Source organism: Vanessa atalanta, chromosome 23 (assembly GCF_905147765.1).
Source record: "Vanessa atalanta chromosome 23, ilVanAtal1.2, whole genome shotgun sequence".
Taxonomy (NCBI): domain Eukaryota; kingdom Metazoa; phylum Arthropoda; class Insecta; order Lepidoptera; family Nymphalidae; genus Vanessa; species Vanessa atalanta.
In genome coordinates this window covers 6294893-6315300 of record NC_061893.1, presented here as the reverse complement: position 1 = coordinate 6315300, position 20408 = coordinate 6294893, and the positions used below count along the sequence as shown (strand labels likewise).

The window sequence follows — 20408 nt, the reverse complement described above, 5'->3', positions numbered from 1 at the left end:
GTATATTAAATTGTGTTAAAATATAACTAGACTGTATAGTATTACATCTTTGACTTTGTGATGGATAGAAGAGTAAAAAAAATATGATAACACAAAAAAAAAAATAACATTAGAGAAATATGAATTATTGTCATAACGTACAACTTACGCCCATGAGCATCATTTGATTTACAAGTAAAAAGAAACATGTAAAACCTCTTTTCTATAACCGCTATCAATCAAATACGTATTAAGACAAGCTGTCGCCTGTCTTTATAAAGCACCCTCTAGCGATAGCAATAGGCATTAACGACACGTATTTGATCTAATGTCTCGACACCTGAGCCGGCGTGATGGATGACCAACCGGACCCTGAAGATTATACGGATGTTATAACGGTATTGTAATTATATTGTGCTTGCTTTTTCGTAGTAGAGATTTGCAATGTTTTATTTTCTTTTAATACTTAATTAAAATGGAATGGATTATAACTGAAAACAAATAATTGTTTTCGGATAAGGCACAATTTTATTTTTGTGAACATTTGGAAGTATGTCTAAACGATTAGTTTGTTATTTAATGCTCTTTGAGTTTAACATTGTGGATAGCAATAAAAAACTACTGTATAAATAGTTACATATTGATACAACCTGGATTAACTACTATAATTGTTTTTAAAATACCAATTAAATATAGTTTTATATGAAACCTGCTAATATTCTGCTTAACGCTTTATTTTACTTTGTTTCATTAATGTTAAAATAGCTACACAAGGGATATAACATTTTAATTCCTAAAAAATATTACGATAGATAATAATAGACGAAATTTGTTTATTTTTCTCGGTAATTCAACGACCGATGCATTAACAAAATAAATATGGACATAGAAACTTTTAATTTTTATGACACCGTTAACTTAAAAAAAAAGGTTTCACATAATATTAATACACAAAAAATTATAACATCTGTCATTCGAAATCCAAATATCCCTGTCTTATTGACAATTAAATACTTCATAATTTTTTTTATAATTTACAAATTTTATAGACATCTGTTAATGATCATTACGAAACCATGCTAGAGGCGATATGAAACACCCATTGTATAATGAACGCGTCAATCGCCGCCGGATTGGGATTGGTATTCCTTGCACTGATATTCTTTGTTAGATGGAAATGGAGGAGTAACAAGGTAACTAGAATAATACAGCAGTACCATAATGATATAAGAAAAGTGTAACGATTCTGAATATAGAGTTTAAAAAAACTGATATAGTAGCTCTTTGCTGAGCGGTTCTTTGGGTTCTGATGTAAAATGTGTATGTTCCTGTGCGAAAACAGGCCTAAGTGTTATAATATCTTAGACCCCTTGATTGGCAACGCATTGACGGATTAATGAATTAAAGAAACACAATTTTTTGTCTACTACTTTTTGCAACACTTGGTAATAGGGCTTTGTGCAAGCCTGACTGCGTAGAGACCACCCTTCATTAGATATTCCTCCGCCAAACAGCAATGCTTAGTATTATTGTGATCCGGTTTGAAGGATGAGTGAGCTAGTGTTACTACATGCAAAAGACACATAATATCTTAGCTCCCAATGTCAGTCCCGATGGCTAAGTAAGGAATGACAATTTATTTATAGCGCCAATGTTTATGTGCGATGATTACCACTTACGATCAGGATCTTTTGCCTATTTAAAAAAAAACTAACAAACAGTAAATCCTTTAACCAGTTTTAGTTAACGAATAACAGAATTACATATAGTTATATATTCGGGCAAATCATTCTAAATGTGCTCTATCGCACTACATGGTCAAAGCGCTGTGACGCAATTATTCATATAATTATCAAATTATCATATTAAATGAAAATTGAATAATATATTTGATTTTACATCAACTAATAACTTTGAATTAAAATCACATGTGATGTGATGTCGGTCTGATTTCTGCCACGCCGGTCAATCTCAAGGGAGACCAGCCAACTACGCAGGACATATTGGGCACATGTGCGCTCAAACACAGATGCACTATTCCCTCACTCTTATGATCCAATGGGACGGCAAGTCCGACAGGACTGGACTCTCTTCAGTTTATTTTCTGGCGTGAGACCAACGGCTTTACGTGCTCTCCGGGACAAGAGAGTGTACATATTCCCAACATTTAGATTCCGGCTTACTGAGTATTTTTCGACAGAATCCGAATAACTTTTTACCAGCGTGACTATATAAATGTCATGTGACCATTTAATTCCAAATCACTTTTAAACATAATATGAAGCTGGTTTTAATTTCTCAGCCACTGCCACACTACCCACCGTGCACACCAGTTCAATTGGTACATCGTCTCTGCCCCCACAACAATGTGGTGCAAAGCTTCGAGGTGGAACAAAAGGATAGTCTTGATGAACATCTAGATGTACTTACGAGAAAGCTAGCTGAAAAGGTAAACTTATAGTGCTCAGTACTGCACAACTTATATACTTACCAAGAGCACCAAGAGATACCATTTATACCGTTCAACGATTACCACAATAATTAATCCAAAATAATACACGTGATTACCATTCCATAATTAATGAAAAAATATTTACTATAATACTAGTTAACCTCGGCAGATTTCATATCCATGTATATACCAAATATAAGTATAATTATAGATTAGGAACTGTGTATTATTTCGGTTTTATTATTATAAAAGCGACGTAAACGTTACGTTTCATTAATACAATTAACTGCAGTAAAAAACACTGGGAGTAAACATATTAAATAGGTCCATTATTAACCGTAGTACAACTCAGTTGTTCTCTCCTTTAGGAGGGACGTCTTCATATATCAAAATCAAAAATCCGTGAAACCCAACTTGAAATCGAAAACCTCCACGCCATAGATAACGACGTTCGGACAAGATATAGAGAGATCATGCAATCGCTTCGAAACGATCTCCTTTCGAATGAGAAGGAGTGCAAGAAGTTACAGGAGAAGATCGAGTGGGTGTCGCGACGACGCGCTGAACTGAGGGATGAGGTTACTTTTCCCATTTTTAATATTTTAACATTTGCAATTATTATATTCATTGTTTAATGTCTGTCTCGTTGCGTGGCTAGCTTATAAAGTCGCAGGGCCCACTAAAATTATTGGGTTCTATTTAAGAAGTGTTAGTAGGCCGAAAAAAAGAACGCTAATAATAAATTATAAAAAAAAAATGAAAATATTATCACGGGTTTTTGGGCCTTATTTCGTTTTACTTTATCTCATAATTATATATATGAATTGAAAAAAAAATATAACGGCCTTGTTTATATAAATAAACAAGGCCGTTACCACTGTCAGGGAAAATTTCTCGTAACCTGTCAAACCTATTAATCCTCTGAAAAAAAAAATGTTTTAACTTCTAATTTTTTTTTACCTTTTTACTAGACATTTTTTCCGAATTTTTATTTCGTGTTAAACTCGTTCGTGTTTTCTTCAAATATATAAATTATATAATAGTAGAGTTAGTAAATAAAGTTCTGAAAATGTTTTACAATATAAATAATTAGGCTTTGTATTTAAATTTTAATTCTAATTATCATTGGAATACATTGAAATTATTTATAAAAGAATTTTAACTTCCGACTTTAGTTATCAACTTCAGTGGGTCAAACCTTCGATTGAACTTTAGGCCGACTGTGAATTGAAATTTAACACACACTTTTTCGCTAGTGACAATACAATACTATTTATTATTGATTAAATTTTATTTAATATTTATTCAAATTATCATTCGAAGGTCCGACGTGGTCAGAGATTGTACGGCGAAGCAGCGGCTGAACTAGCCAGTAACTTAACAGAACTTCAACGTGGCCGTTCCATAGAGCATAAAGTGACAGACAAGCCTTACAAGCAAAGTTCTCTCACTTCAATACGTCATAGGAAAGAACCTTATCTGCCCAGAGCCTCTCCAGTCAGCTCTTTACTCATTAAAGGGTCACCGCTGTCAAATGAATCTTTTCGTTTATCCGGCCGGTTCTGAGATACAATTTTTTTATAACCTTCATAGTAGGTACTTGTAAATTTTTGTAACAACTAAAATTTGATCGTGTTTTAATTTTATAGTAAAATATTAATTTATTAAATGATTTATTACTTTACTTAGTTGTATTATTTTAAAGACATTAACATGAAAGCCCTGTAACCCGCTAAGTAACAGTTTAGGAAAGATACAATATAAAATGCAACATTGAGATATTTTTAACTCATTTTACGGACAACAAAGGTTATGAAATAAGATTCATACAAAGGCATAATAAAGTTAACGTCACATTAATATCCGTAACGTATCCAAAGTACGAGACAAAACCACTGCCGACCCTACCCCCTTTTATATCTCTCGTTAATTCAGAGGGTTAAAATCCCCGAAAAAGTGAGCACTTGCCTTGTTTACAAGGTTTTAGATTTTAATTTAGATTGGGGTTGCCATACGTCGGCATACGAAATGACGTAAACGTCACCCGAAACTGCGAGAAAATTGGGTTCTTTTTCATACGAAGTTAGGACACGAGGTGTTTTATGAGGGGTGTTTTGGGTATATCCATTAAAATCGCATTCGTATGTGATCACCTAATACAATATCATCAAGTCCGTGCCCGGGGTGCTTTGTGAATAATTTCTCGGCAATCTGCTCGCATTTGCGTCAGATTTTTTTTAATTCTATAATTGTCAGATGAAGATAGTACAAATGAATAAAATGTTTAATATTATGAACTCAATTATTTATTTTAGTAACATATTGATTTCTTTTGTATTGTTTATAGTCGTAATGTATACGTTTTTTATGTGACGTTGAGATAATGTGGAGTTTTCTATAACTTATTATAAAGGTTGCTTTCTTGTTATTTTTAATGCCAATATCAATGCTAATTCAGTACGAAGTTACACCTGTTATTGAGATTAGTAACCTCTAAAATAAATAAACATTTGAGAATAGAATATATTTTACGAAATCTCACTTAAAAATAAGTCAATTGAACAAACAGCCTAAAAAATATTCAACCTGTTTTATTGAGCATGTTGGTCAAAGTAAACAAATACTTTTTTTAATTAGATCCGTATCATGCACTTACATCTGTGCTTCGAATGCTTTGTCCGTCTGTTTGTTTTCTTACGCACATTTGTTTCGTCAGAGGGACGTTAATTGGTTCAGTAAACACTCGACTTTGTCAATAGTGTTGTCAAATTGATTACTAATGGAATATTTTCTATACACTTTTTTCAAGTTTATTGGTTGATATAAAAAAAAGTCAAAGCTGGTAACATAATTAATATTTATGTTATTAGAGCCTACTTAGAATGTTCGTAGATTAATTCAAAAGTCATTTCTTAAAATATGTTTTTAACATAACTACTTACGTAAACAAACAATCCTACTTTATATATTTTATAAGGAATAAAATTTTGCTAATATTTCGATATTATTAATATAATATCTTAATCCAAATTCTCTTTCTTCTAAAGGATAGAATGCTTAAAATGTAAATGTAAAATTAATCAAGGAAATTGTGAAACAATCATTTAAATAAAAAAACACTTAATTATAATTAGAACTCAAACTATATTTAATACCCTCCCTTTCTAATAATGATTTTGGATATCAGGTATATAATATATTTGAATCTTATATAATACTATATCCCGCGTATGATGTGAGGGATGGGAGGTGCGAGTATTTGGAACATATTATTTCCGGTTTAAAAAGTAACCTATGTGCTCTTCCAGATTATAAATGATATCTGTTCCAAATTACATTAAAATCCGTTCAGCCGTTCAGAGGTTGGTTTACCGGTACAGAAGTTGATGTACTGAAACGCCATATAGCGGAGAGTTACAATTAGATTAATACAAATAATACTATTTAAGAAAAATTTAAAAAAAAAGATAAAATAACCATAAATATTATATAGACCATTATCCTTGGTGATATTTACGACAAAACGGTAGGTATATGGAACTGTGAACTCAAATTCTAAAAACTAAAACCGAACCGTAAACCGTACACCGAACCGTAAACTCAAACCGATTTACCATCACGATACAGTCATAGAATTCACGAAACATAGCTTTTCCAAAACAGCAATTTAGCAAAGATGTAAATTTATATAAGTATTTTTTTTAATTTCTCAATGTATACGCAGACATATCAACTCTAAAATGTATTTATTATTTATCTGTATACAAAATTGAAACGAATTGTCTGAGTAAATTGAAAGTAAAAACAAACACAAGTTCTATACGTTTATTAGCGATTAATCGACCCGCCCCCCCACTCTGGCTCCTCGTCTTTAGCAAGAGTCATTTCACGGTCCACGGGTTTCACGCGCGTTACGCGTTCAACCGCAGTTCAAGAATGCGCATAAAGGATCTATTTGAGTATCATAAAAAACCTTTCAAAATTATTAACATAAATTAACTGCACATAACTATTAATCAATATCTTGAATAAAATACATTTTATAACTGCATTATCTTGCTGTAAGAAAATTACGGTAGTGAATCGTCTTATTTATTGTCTAAGAAGTCTGAATAAAGCAAACCCGCTCTAAAAATATTAAATTACATTAATTACTTTTTGTCATAATTTGTAATAAACTGAAACAGCTACCCTGCGTAACATTTACTTACATTGACCGTTACCTTGGTCCAAAAATAGCAAGCTTGAAGCTTGAAATTAAATTGTATAAACTATTAATTGTATATAAGCAAAAAAATAAAATACATAAGTCGTGTTGTATTGTTGCTGCAGACTTCATCATAAACAAGTTCTGATCACTAGTCTCAATAATTGCACAAAATCCTTACCACAGACTGACTAGGCCTATATTAGCAACCCATTTAAATTCCACGAAGAAAAATTCAACTATTTTAAATGAGAGAGAACGAAGACCTTAATTGGCAAATGCTTCGCTGCTAAAATTTTAATTAATGGTAACGAAAAGAGATTTACTTGCCTACTACAATTTTAATGAAATAAAACGAAACAGTTCTAATATTGAGGTAACAAGATTTGACAAAAAAAATCCAAAACGTAAGTATATAACCAAGAATACTTTACAAATCATAAAGATTTATCGCAGTATTTCGGAGTTTATTTAATGTTTATTAAAATAAAAGTTAGTGTCTGAGCCACGGCTGTTTTATTGGGAGGTTGAAACAAATTTCATCAGCTTTTTAAAACTAAAAAATTGTACTTACATCTTTGCACTTTTTATTCGAAATAGGCGAACCAAAAGCAAATTTATTTTTGTGTAACACAGAATTGAAGAGCGCGGAGCAAGCTGTAAATAAAATAAAAATGTAAATGACGTCCCGCGCCCGCGCCAAATGTGCGGCCGGCTTCTGACTACAGCACTTCCCAAACTTCGCGCAATATAGTCTTTCATTATTATTTAATGAGCTACAAGCCCACAACGCTATCAGTGTAGTATAGACATAATATTTTAATTCCTTTTTATATGTCAAATGTACCCTTGTACAAAAATACGTAGTAGGTCGTATAAGTATACTTCTGAAATATGCTATATTTATTCGTAATAAAATAATAAATTAAATTTGTAATGATTCTTGTTTTTTCTTTTTCCAATTCTAAAAAACAAAAATTTATTAATTAAGTTTCCTAAATTCGTTTTTAATTAAATTTAATTATTATTAAAATGATTTAAATTAATAAATATAAAATATGCTTTTTAAACTAAACCGATATTTACTAATAAGTTTTATATTACGCTTCATATTATATACTCATGTAAGCAACAAATAAACAACACCAAATTTATATAATTTAAGAAGGTTTGAGAAACTCATAAATTTTTCCCCACTCGTAATAAGCGCATTAAGGGTGGAAAAAATTTAAACTCGTCGCGTCCCGAAACTTTTCGCGTTTTCTTTTTACATTAAGAACAAAAAGGAAAAAGCGCCTACTTAGAAGGGTGGCACAACTTTTAATATCGCCCACTCTACTTAAAAAAATAAAAACATCGCTAGTCGGTTTACGGTACAACGGAATAGAGTATATTTTTGTTTGTATGAACTTTTTTACATTGGAAAAACACAAGTTGGTAAGTTTTAATAAAAACACGTTGTATATGTGAAGCGCTTAGCGAATTTAAAAACTGATGGGGAGTAAGTCGCTGGGGAGTGTTTTATGCTGGAACTGTTATTTTGTTATGTACACAGTACATACGGCTGCTGCGAGTTTCAGCGTAAGAATTGCAATGTATGCTTACTATTGCAACGTACATTGTATTCTCGATACTTGCATTTTTAACTTCTAATGTTAATAATATCAAAAGACCGAATATGTTGTAATCATAAATTAAGTTCTCATTTTGTTCTTGTATTAGTATTCTGTTTGGCAGTACAATATGTAATAATATGTGTGGGTGGTACCTACGCCAAATGCCTTGCACTAAGTTCTACCACCAAAAGGTTAGACTGATGAGTAAATTAAAAGTCAATAAATATAAAATATTGGTGCATCATTAAAATAAATTCAGTTGTTATTAACGAAATACTTTACTCATAATTAGGCGAAATACCATATTTTGCATTATATGCTCTATATGCTCAGCGCTATTGCGCACTCCTGACAGTTCTTAACTAATATGACTTAATAACACAATTCAACCAAACTACTTACATCCACTTTAATTTTACTTTAAAAGTACCGATAACTGTTTCGTCTTCGTTAAAACGACTTTTTCCGACATAATGAATATCATACATTATTCAAGCTCTCGACCATAGATATGATGTCAAATACAGTATATAGAACCTCAATTATCCGAATTCTCAATTATCCAAACGCTGACTTAGTTTGTTCGAACGCTTAAATATCCGAACGTTGGCGCAAATTTGTTTCTCGCTACCGCTGTGCGTACGTAGGTATCGAGGTTGATGTAACGCGTTTTGTTTCATCGAACATTGTTATTCCGCTTACGGAGATTCTACGCGCAACTGAATTGTTTTTTTGAGAAAAGTATTGGTTTTGTTTGAACTTGTCCCAAAAACCCATATTTCGATTATCCGAACTAACCACGGTCTCAATTCGGATAATCTATCTACTGTATCGTTTATTTATCTTTTGTCCTTTTGTGGTTGGACTTGACTATAGTTTTATTGACGTAAGCCAAAACTTGTAAAAGCTATACTAAAAAATGTATACTTCATTTCTGTTAGGGAATTAGTATACATTGATTTCCATCCACCATAAATACAAATTTAATCGCTTCGCCGTAATAAGTACGTGTATAACCTATTATATCCAATCGAAGTAGGAATAAAGATAACTACCGGAAAAGAGTAACTACTGAGCTTCTTGACGATTCCTCTCAGTAGCATCTATACTCCCAACTAAGTAGCTTTAAATTTAATATAATTTGAAAAATAAACGTTTAAAGGTACTCTACAAGAGCCTACTTAAATAATGTAGGTAAATTTTAAAGGGTACACATTTCTTCGCATATTCAAAATGTTAAAAGCAACAATAAAGCAGATGTTGACCTTATAAATCAAATCGGCGTTTCCGTTTCTTCCTCGAGGAACAATTAAACTTTTTTCCGGTTAGCGCAAAATGTGTCAGCAATTGAGTGTCAGTGAATTGAGATTTATTATAAAATAACAGACAGAGGCTATGCGAAGCGCATTTAGTAATAAAATGAAATGGTATTCCTTAAGCAAATACAACTACAACTGGATCCACAGTATTTAGTTTTAAGAACTTATAGGAGACAGGACCGGATTTGGAGGTCTGGAAGCCCTGGGACGACAAAGGAGTAGAGGCCCCTAATTATTATCTACAAATTAATTTTAATAATTTCATTTCTATCGGTAAAGTTTGCCAATAATTTATTTACGATATTTATGATGCGCGCCTACAAGGTGACGTGAGATCTACATAATTAAGTTGCTCCCTGAACCGTCAATTAAGCATCAATTCGTTCGAATAGATCACTTAACTTACCTCACATTATCTCACCTTATCTTATTTTACAATGTGTGTTTAAATCTGTAAGTGGCTGTTATAATAGCGGTTAAAAGACAAATTACTTTTATCACAATAAATAATAATTGTTTTATTAATAATAAGTAGATTCATATTATTTCATTGTAATTAATTATATTCATGTATGTATATGATAGAGTAGAACTTCTCATACGTGTACCTAAGTACACTCACTTTATTTGTTAATAACTGTGGCTAAAACACGTAAATTTTAAGGGAAGATTTTGTATACAAGACCACGCTAACGCTAATAAGTTTTCATAGCTTGTTCTTAGCTTGTGCTTATAATTCATATGATTCATGAAGGAAAACATCGTAAGAAATACTTTTATTATCAGATGATACGCACATTATATATGAACACATGTTTTTTTTTTTTTATGGCATTGTTTGGCGGACGAGCATATGGGCCACCTGATGGTAAGTGGTCACCACCGCCCATAGACAAAGGCGCTATAAGAAATATTAACCATTCCTTACATCACCTATGCGCCACCAACCTTGGGAACTAAGATGTTATGTCCCTTGTGCCTGTGATTACACTGGCTCACTCACCCTTCTAACCGGAACACGACAATACAGTGTACTGCTATTTGGCGGTAGAATATCTGATGAGTGGGTGGTACCTACCCAGACGGGCTTGCACAAAGCCCTACCACCAAGAAAGGATGTAAGGTATATGTAATACATAGGTATCTAACCAACATGAACTGGAAGCATGGAAGGTGGATGGAAAAGGCTCCAAACCTCGAAAGAGACGACGAACCTACAGTCTACAGTCCTCTTCAAACGCGTAGAGGAAATACGTGTTCACACATCCTGAACGGTTTGACCTATTTCGATAAAATTTCTTGTGGTTCGTGGATGATATAGATTGTACGTAATAGGTGTCTCTGCGATCGAGAAGTAGTTCCTAATTACACTTGGACGAAATCAGACTCGCTCATAATAATCATAATCAGGGGATATAAATCAATGCATATTTATTGTCCAAACTGGAAAATTTGCCGATCCGATTTAAGCTGACGAAATTGAACAAAAACTAAACTTAAAATTACTTTTCCTGTATTTCCTTTATTTCCTTTTTATGTATTTCATGCCAATTTCTAATAACTCGCAAGTTTATGATTAATATATTTTTTTAATTAAAAAAACAGCACTATTCATCTCGACTAAAATATTTTGTAAATTCAAGGTCAAAGTTGTTTATTTAACTTTACCCATTGGAATTGATTTACCATATAAATTATATTAAAATAATTTCAGTAATAAAAACACAAAATAAAACGCAATATTGTATCCATGATAATATTTATTTCTATTTCATAATATAACATACCTAAGAACTTAAAACTTCAATTACAATAAATTTAACAATAGTGTTAGAAAATTCAGTATCACGATTAAAACACTGAAATTGTGCTTGCAACTACATACATACATAACGACTCTCCAACGTACAAATATTTCACATATTAAAGTACATAACTTACACATTACATTGTTAATTGTCAAACTTTTGCTTGCTGTCTTCATCCATAGAAAACTCCGATTCTAAAACAACCTGGAATATATATATATCTAGTTATTAAATAGTCAAATTCATATTAAGAAGAGCCTTGGGAATGAAATGATCGCCTCCAGGCTGTTTCAAATAAATAAAATATAATTATCATTGTACATGGAAAATGGTTAAAAAAATATATATCCCGCTGAGTTTCTTTCGTCGGTTCTTCTCAGGTCCGAGGTGCTAAATTCCGAACCGGTGGTAGATTTTTGACAATCAATAAGCAAGTGTAAACACTTCTATATTGAATAAAAAATTTTGACTTTGACTTATTATGGACATAAATGCTACCCGAATACCACCCAGAATCCTTCTAAGATCGACAAAAGAAAGTAAACAAACAAGAATTGTTATTCTAAAGTTTTGGTTGGGATGCTCCACTGACTATGTGAATGACTACAATCGCCTGCCCTTAGGGCATACTTTTTAATACGAATACGTTCGCATATCGAACATCATCATCATTATCATCATCATCCTCCTGCCCTTATCCCAATTTTACTTGGTTTTTTTTTTTACTTTTTTTTCGCATATCGAACATTAAAATAAATATAAAGTCTTAATCAGACTAACCCCTTGCATGCCGGCCACGGCGCGATCCGTCTCTTTCTCTTCCGTATCTCCGTCCTGCTCCTCCACCACCTGCATCTGAGTATCTTGTTCACCATCTGAAACCGTATATTTTAGTTTTTTTAAAGAATCAAATAAACTCGAGTCGTCACTATGCCGCTCACAGCAGTATAATTTGTTCATAGAGTGCTACATTCAAATAATAACAACTACACAGGAAGATAAGATCAAATACGATATTTATAAAATCCATTAGTTACTTTTATTTTTAAATATGCCTTATAACAGTAAGATAACAAGATGCTAGTATCTTATTATGCAATTACTGATGTCCTTATGCTCTATATATAATTAAAGATAAAGCTAAATGTGCAGCATTTAGTGTCAAATAATTTATAAGGCGGAAATATTTAAGGTATGTAAACCACTTCAGATTCATTTAAATAGAAACACCTCGAGCATGGGGCTTGTTATTTATATCAAAACTCCTTATTGAGTCAATGGGACCATTAAAATTAGGTAGTATATACAATTAATGTACAAATGGAAAATTCTGTCAGTAGATTAAACACTCAAATAAGATGTCAACTTATATACAATAGAAGTGCAGATAAAAAATAACCTCAAATTTACATACTTCATACGATTTACGAAAACGCCTTTGTTTCGAATGCCACAGATTATATAGATCTTGACCAATAACGACTCAGTCTTGTCAATTCAAGGACAAAGTCGTTTTTTCATCTTTACTAATCCTACTATTGAAATTAGTTTTGGTAACCATACAATATATTTATTTAAAGTTTATACTCACACTGTAAACTGTGAATTAAAATAATTATTTATGAACATACCTTCAGAAGATGCTTGTATAAGTTGTAAAGTTCCATCTACAATCTGACCCGAGATGACACCGGACAAATTGCTCACGTTCAATTGTTGCCTGATCTTCTTGGCTTCCTGTTCCAGTTGCTGTTGTATGTACAGCTCCTTGTGATGTACTTTGTTATGATACTTCAAATGATGTGCTTTTGTGAATTTCTTGTTGCATGGACCACACCTGTAAATATATTAAATGTACAGATTTTCAAAACTGTTATAAAAGAAAAATCCTATAAAACAGCAGCTCTGTTATTGAACGTTGATTTATTTTATACTAACGAATATTTCTTCTCTCCGGTGTGTGTCAGCATGTGATTGGCGAGCACATATGAGTATGTGAAGGCCTTCCCGCATAGTGAACACTGGTACGGGCGCAGACCCATATGCAATCTGGAAATAAAATCATTCATTAGAAAGAGCTAGGAGCTAGGGAAACCATTTACTACTTGATTTTATTTTTTTATTCAGACTTAAAGACACACTTTAAAGAAACATTACCATCCATTTTGTAACAAGCTTAATAATTACTTGGGACTCTTTTTGGTAAATTATATTAATTATAAGAAATTAAGATTGTCATTTGGAACAAGGAAAACGAACGATTAAATAACATGCTAAACTTAATAAATAGCTTACCTTACCAGATGAATTTCAACTTTACGTCTATAATAATAAAGTTAAATACCTCTTAGAGTTTTAACGTAGTTGGTGCGTTGACATATTTATACAGCTTCGTTTTACGTGATTAATTTTAAAAATCAATTAAGAATAATATCGATATATAGTAATACCGATAAATATTCGAAATTATTTCTGTACCTCTCATGTTTCTGCCGAGTCCCGTAGTCGCCGAAGCGTCTGTCGCATATGCGGCACTTGTACGGTTTCTCTCCCGTGTGCTTCAGCATGTGTCGCTTGAGGGCCTCCTTCATCACGCACGAGTACCCGCACTCGCTAGCGTCCGTGTCGATATATCGATAACGGTTAGTGATGTTCGTTGATAAAATGCAGGCCGTAGAATTACAGCCTCCATACTACTTGTGTAAAATTACATAAGAGCATAATAGAAAAAAAAAATTACATGTCCCATGACAAAAAACCTTTTCCTTAAAAAAAGTTTCCTTAGATTATATTATCTTAATGCTATTTCTAGTACACTCTTATGTGTATATTACATCTTGGGTAGGATTTACGTAAAAGACGAGGATTCTATTTACGGATAGGTATAATGTGTGTTGAAAATTCAATAACATTGTCTTTACTAGCATATAGAACTTTTATGAACCAATTATAACTATACATATTGAATTTCGATAATCCAAGTTTTATATCGATTTGATGACTAAGAATTAACTTAAAGTTCATCACACATTAACCCCGGCCGTCCCTCGCCTAAACTAACCTGATCTAACCGACAGATCGAAACCGCACGCGCACACTCGAACTAAACCGCGTCCGGCGACGGCGTCGCATAACATACGAAGCGAAAGGGTATCGCACTCGCCTCTCGTGCTTCTGGCGACTGCCGAAGTCCCCGAAGCGTCGGTCGCACACGCGGCACTTGTACGGTCGCACGCCGGTGTGGCGCATCATGTGCCGACGCAACTCCATGTTCAAAACGCATGCGTAACCGCAAACGCTAAACAAAAATATCCAACTCAAAAAAAATCCCTCGTCTAATATCGCTGGGGCCTGATTTTATTTTTGTCAATCAGAACCCCAATCGTGACTTTACTTTAAATTTAAGAAATCACTAAAATGATTAGTTTTTTAAGATAATTTGTTGTTTGTGATCAATTAAAATTATTTATGTACAATCACCATATGTATTGTTCGAATGATAATTGATTCTTTTTTAATTGTTAAATATTTAAAAAAATAATGATATTCATATATATTTTATCTTTATCAATATTATTTAGTTAAATAATTTCTATATGAAATCATAAATTATTCAAAAACCTTTATTGAAAATATCAAAGATTTCCCTAAATCGATAAATAAGTGCTGATGTAGTTGGATAAGTAAAAAAAAAAAAAATTAAACAAAATAAAAAATAATAATAAGAAAAATAATGTAAGCCATCGCTAGTACGGGTGATTGCGTGCGATTTCTATCAAATGCCTCACGATGGGCGCAGGTGTTAAGTAATGTTCATCTCAATAGCTCTTATATTAGATCATTCGAATGAACTTAGCATACAAACATTTAAAAAACTTGCATATCACCCGCACCCATACCATCTAATATTAACTAATATTATAATCTAAGTAAATTGTACATTAAATGACATTATAGTTTTAACCAACTTCAAAGTATTAACTTTGCTTGGTAGGGCTTTGTGCAAGCCCGTCTGGGTACCTGCTCGCCTGGGTACCCCTCATCATATATTTTACCGCCAAACAACAATACTTTTTATTGTTGTTTGAAGGATGAGAGAGCCAGTGTAACTACAGGCACAAGGGACATAATAACTTAGTTCCCAAGGTCGGTGGCGTATTGGAGAAGTAAGAAATGATTAATATTTCCTACGGCGCCAATGTCTATGGCGGTGGTGACCACATAATATCAGGTGGCCCATTTGCACGTCTACCTACCTACTTCATAAAAAATAGTCCATCACTCAAAGTAAGTATTAAGTACACCTATCACTGATAATGGACTAAGATGCAATGTTACTTGTGAATTTAACTACACTTGCTCACCAACCAAACAGAAACAACAACAGAAACTATCGCTCTGCTGTGGTAAGGTTTAGTGACAATATTATATGTCACTAAACCTTACCACCGTTGGTTCAAATTCAAATGAACTACTCTAAATTTTTTTTTTATTTAATATATGTACATACTAAGCATCCCTCGGAAATAATTTAGTCCAATTTTTTTTAAGGCTTAATACTTATTTAGATTATCTAAATCGTAATGATTATATAAATATAAATACCTGCATACAAACGGCTTGATGCCCAAATGTCGACGTATGTGCGCTTGTAATGAAGCGTTCGATGTAAACGACGCTCCACATGTTTCACACACATGCCTAAAAAGCAGAAATACATAATATTATACATACTCTATCTTTACTCATATTATAAAGTAATACAAATTTAATAAATTTTTTTTACAAAAGAAAGATTTGCTTAAATATTTTTTAAGTTGACAATACTATAAGTTGATATATGCAATTTTATATTATAAAATTAGTTATTGGTATATATGTTTGAGATTAATAGACTTCGACATCTATGACTGATCACAATTAAGTTGGCACATTTTTTTTCATAGACAAATTTAATAATATTATTACATATTTATATTCTGTCACTACTACACTTTATATAACAACCGCTAGATGGCGCTTTAGCACATCAACTTCTATACCGTTGAAATCGCCAAGATAATTGGTGTACATTTTAGCATGTCATATTGGATAATATTTTACAAAGAAATTTAGAGGCATTGCATTGCATGTGGGCATTATGTAGTGAAGATATATAATAAGTGCAAACAATAAGTATAATTAATCTAGTCTGTTGGTACAATCTCAATAACAAATTTGAGGTACATTATAAAGTTGTAATTGCTATCAGCTAGGGTTCATGATTAGGTATTTGAGGTATCCGAGAAAGTGTTGCCAGATAAAAAAAAACATCTAAACAAAGTTTATAATATTGTATTTACACTCACGTTTTTTCATATATATATTTCTTTTTAGGCTGCGACCGCTTCTTCCTTGGCTTTGGGTTGAGGATGTGATCTGGGATAGGTTCTGAGAAAGCGAGGATTGTCTCTTTGAGTAAAACATCCTCACCATCCTCTTCCTTTGGTTTCAGTTCCTCCCGAACCGCTTTTCGAGGCCTCCCTCGTTTCTTTGGCTGTATTATCTAAAAGATATTTTTTATGGTCTTTAAATGTTCATAGCTGATGATGTTATTTAACATGATGCATTCATGTGATTTTTAACATTATAAATAAAATAAACACAATTTTGTTTATTAAAAGTTTATCCAAGTTCTAGATACGACATGTTTTTTTATTTTCACTATAGCAACAAGTGCGTTAGCACCTATAGCATATAACAAAAAAGTACAAATAAATGGTACCATTCATGCAAAAGGCTATTTTATCATATTTCACATGTTCTTCATTACACAGCAATATATTAACAACTAAATGTTTTTGGTACACACCTCTTTCTTAGCTTCTGGTTCAGATTCAACTTCTTCACAAGGTATAAAGTCAGGATCATCACCACCATCTAGCTCTGTATAATAATATGTATCTATTTAAATTTATTTTACTGCACTCAATACTCACAATATAACATTATATTACTGTATGTTATTTTGATATTATATTAAATGTTAAAATTACAGCTACATTGTCGCAGATCTGTCTACAATATGAATATATATATTTTTTTATCTGATATAAATATAATATACTTTACACTAATGAATAATCATTTTACAGAGCTAATTTTATTATTAAGCTGGTTCCTATATTTAGAAATGTAGGTACTACTATTTATCAATAAAAAAACATTACTAATACTAATCTACTAATCAATAATAAATCAATAAACATACAATTATGTTAATGTGCCCTACATGAACAACTATAAATACTACTCCAAGCCTTTCTATTATTTATACTCTAATAGAGTACATTACTTATATTTGTATCTGTATAAAAAAAATTCAACATATGATTTGAATTTCTAAATAAATTAAAAAAAAAAAAGAAACAGTAGAAGTTGCTAGAAATGTCATGAATTTAAAAGTCTCCTGTTATTTGAATATATTTTATTCTTATTGTAAGAATTAGGAATGCAGCTTACTAATAAAAAATATTTTTGTAAATTGTTGATCGACAACAAAAATAAGTAGTTTGTGTACAATGTCCGGTCCCAAAAATTTAACATCTTCTTTTATCTAAAAAATAAATATAATATTTACCTTCTGTCTCATAATGGTCCTGCTCATCGTCATCGGGCTCCTGTTTTAACTCCAAAGATCCAGATGCCAATAACGTTGTTAGAGATTCTGGCTCCTTCATGTCTGGTTTTGGCTTTTTTCTTTGATATGGTGATACATCTAAAGAAAAAATCATAATATATATAAATCATTATTAATAATAATCCTAGCTTAACCTGAGGCATCATCTATGCAAAATCTACATACTTTTACATTCATACCTTTGCCCCAATTGGACCTTAATTTATTTCATCAATTAGTTCAGTGGCTTAACCATGAAAGTATAACAGACAGACAGAATTACTTTCGCAATTATAATATTAGTATAGATTATTGGCAAAAGGTAAATCACTTTATCATCGCCAACATACTACATGTGAATATTTCACTTAAAGAGGTGATAAAATACGAACAGATTAAAATTAGGAAATTAACGTACATCATACTGTAACATAATATATGTAAAAAAATTGGAAATATCGTAACGTATTAAAAGTGTATAACGTTATAAAATTATAGGGAACATTACACATGATGACCACTTCAACTTTAATGATACTTCCAATACGGCTTCACTTTAAAAATAAACACAAATTATAAACAAAATATTAACAGAAATTTATAACTTACATAACTTAACTCTCTACTCAAATATATAATATTATATATGACAAAATTATAAAAATGCAATGTTAATGTTCTCTTAGATTTTCGCGATTATTACACATTGAAATAAAACTAGTTTTTAATGGATTTAATCGCGTATATTAATTATTTTAACATCCCGACGTTTCGAGCACTTTGCAGTGTTCGTGGTCACGAACACTTAGTTTTATTTCAAATGTAATGTTGTTTCTAAGATAATAGCTAAAAGTCTATGTAATGTATTTTGTTTTAGTACTAAGCAATTAATTGTATTATAAAATATAAATTCAGCTATTAAATAAAATTAAATATAAACAATATTCCAATTAAATATACTGGGTTCATGTTTATTATATAAGTCTAGATTATCCGAAATTTACTTATTATTCAGAATAAAATTAAAAAAAGTTTATTAAATACAGAGTGGTTTACGTTGAAAGTAAATGCATTACTTATTAGTAGAAACTTATTTGATTTGTGTGTTTTTTTTTATAACAACATGAATTAGAATTATATTTTTTCCAACTAGATAAATAAATACATTGTAAAATTATATACCAATCTGTCCCTGTTCATTAGGATATTTTCTCGGTCTCCCCCTCTTTCGTCGTCCAGGGGCCTTTGTGACAACAGCACTGTTGGGAGTTTTGATGAGCGTTCTTGTCCACTGTGCCTGCGGGTCATGCTCCACTGGCAACTCATATTGTAGGAGCAAACCATTCTCTTGCTTGATTGTGATAGTTTCTGTTTCATTACCTGAATTTTCAGTTGAAAAATTTTAGACAGCTCTATAGAAAGGCACTATGTGATAGATTTTTTAAATGTGCCTTTTTTGAAACAAATATTATCAGGTATCATTTTCTATTTATCTTTATATTTGCGTCATGTTTTTATCATTTGTTTGGCGCGGTCTTGGTTCTCACGCATTTATTATCTTATACCAAATAATGTAATAAAGGGCACTTCATAACGCCTTAATGCTTACCTTCCTCACTTTTATTCGCAGACACTGCCGCCGATGTCTTCAAAAACTCATCAAGGCACTCTTTTAACGTTTCGTTTGAAGATAGACATTGCTGCTTAAACTGGCACGCAAATGTTAAACGATCCACGCAGTTCAAGCAAATAAGCGTCGGTAATGAATCATTTTTGGTCACCTGAATTAAAATCAAATAATTCTTATATCAAATAAAACTCAAAATTGAATAATTTCTGGGATGTCAGCAAAAAATCACAAAATCACCACAAATAAAACAATATAGCAACATTATTGTATGAAAAAATTATAGGGTGGCCATCGCAACCATTTGCAGTGGTAATTTTTCGTACCTCCACGCCGCAACAGTAGGTGTACTTGTCGCCGAGTTGTTCATTATTTTCGTCCCAATCAAATAAAGAAACCATGTCACCTGTCTCCAGGCAAACACGGCACGTTAATTGCCAATCCATGTTTTACAAAACTATCAATTTTATTGTAAAAATAGAATTCTAACACAACAAAATTATGCATTTATTAGAACCGGAAGTTTTATTATGTCAGTTAACGCTGCCAACATGACAGCGGCGGAACGCGTCTGCTGCGTTTCGTTTTACAAAATTATTCATTATTTTAATGTTTCGATCCAATACATTTTCTGACATTGCTATGATTTTATTTTTGCCATTTCTATTATTTTGTTTACTTTATTGATATAATAAGTTATATCTCAATTTTTCAAGTTTCGATTTGTGTCTCAATTTACGAA

The 20408-nt window shown here is 31.9% G+C and overlaps 2 protein-coding genes across 4 annotated transcripts; one reads left to right on the top strand and one right to left on the bottom strand.

Annotated features, from left to right (window-relative positions):
- The first annotated feature begins 996 nt into the window (after positions 1 to 996).
- LOC125073151 lies at positions 997 to 4077 on the top strand. Its single transcript, XM_047683863.1, has 4 exons — positions 997 to 1172; positions 2282 to 2428; positions 2800 to 3009; positions 3755 to 4077. Exons 1-4 carry the CDS (start codon positions 1089 to 1091, stop codon positions 3995 to 3997), a joined length of 684 nt encoding a protein of 227 aa, XP_047539819.1. The 5' UTR covers positions 997 to 1088; the 3' UTR covers positions 3998 to 4077.
- A 7248-nt stretch (positions 4078 to 11325) lies between these two features.
- LOC125073044 (zinc finger and SCAN domain-containing protein 2-like) lies at positions 11326 to 20212 on the bottom strand. Of its 3 annotated transcripts, none has more exons than XM_047683724.1 (12): positions 19993 to 20212; positions 19649 to 19820; positions 19222 to 19419; positions 18001 to 18138; positions 17233 to 17324; positions 16730 to 16926; positions 15987 to 16082; positions 13860 to 13994; positions 13320 to 13430; positions 13013 to 13218; positions 12162 to 12256; positions 11326 to 11585 (listed from the first exon to the last, which is right to left on the bottom strand). In XM_047683724.1, exons 1-12 carry the CDS (start codon positions 20110 to 20112, stop codon positions 11526 to 11528), a joined length of 1620 nt encoding a protein of 539 aa, XP_047539680.1. In that variant the 5' UTR covers positions 20113 to 20212; the 3' UTR covers positions 11326 to 11525. The 3 variants fall into 3 exon arrangements, with proteins under 3 accessions (XP_047539680.1, XP_047539679.1, XP_047539681.1); XM_047683723.1 differs by lacking the exon at positions 13860 to 13994 and adding an exon at positions 14545 to 14679 and having other exon boundaries at positions 19993 to 20211; XM_047683725.1 differs by lacking the exon at positions 13860 to 13994 and adding an exon at positions 14545 to 14679 and having other exon boundaries at positions 17233 to 17306; positions 19993 to 20211.
- Positions 20213 to 20408: the final 196 nt, after the last annotated feature.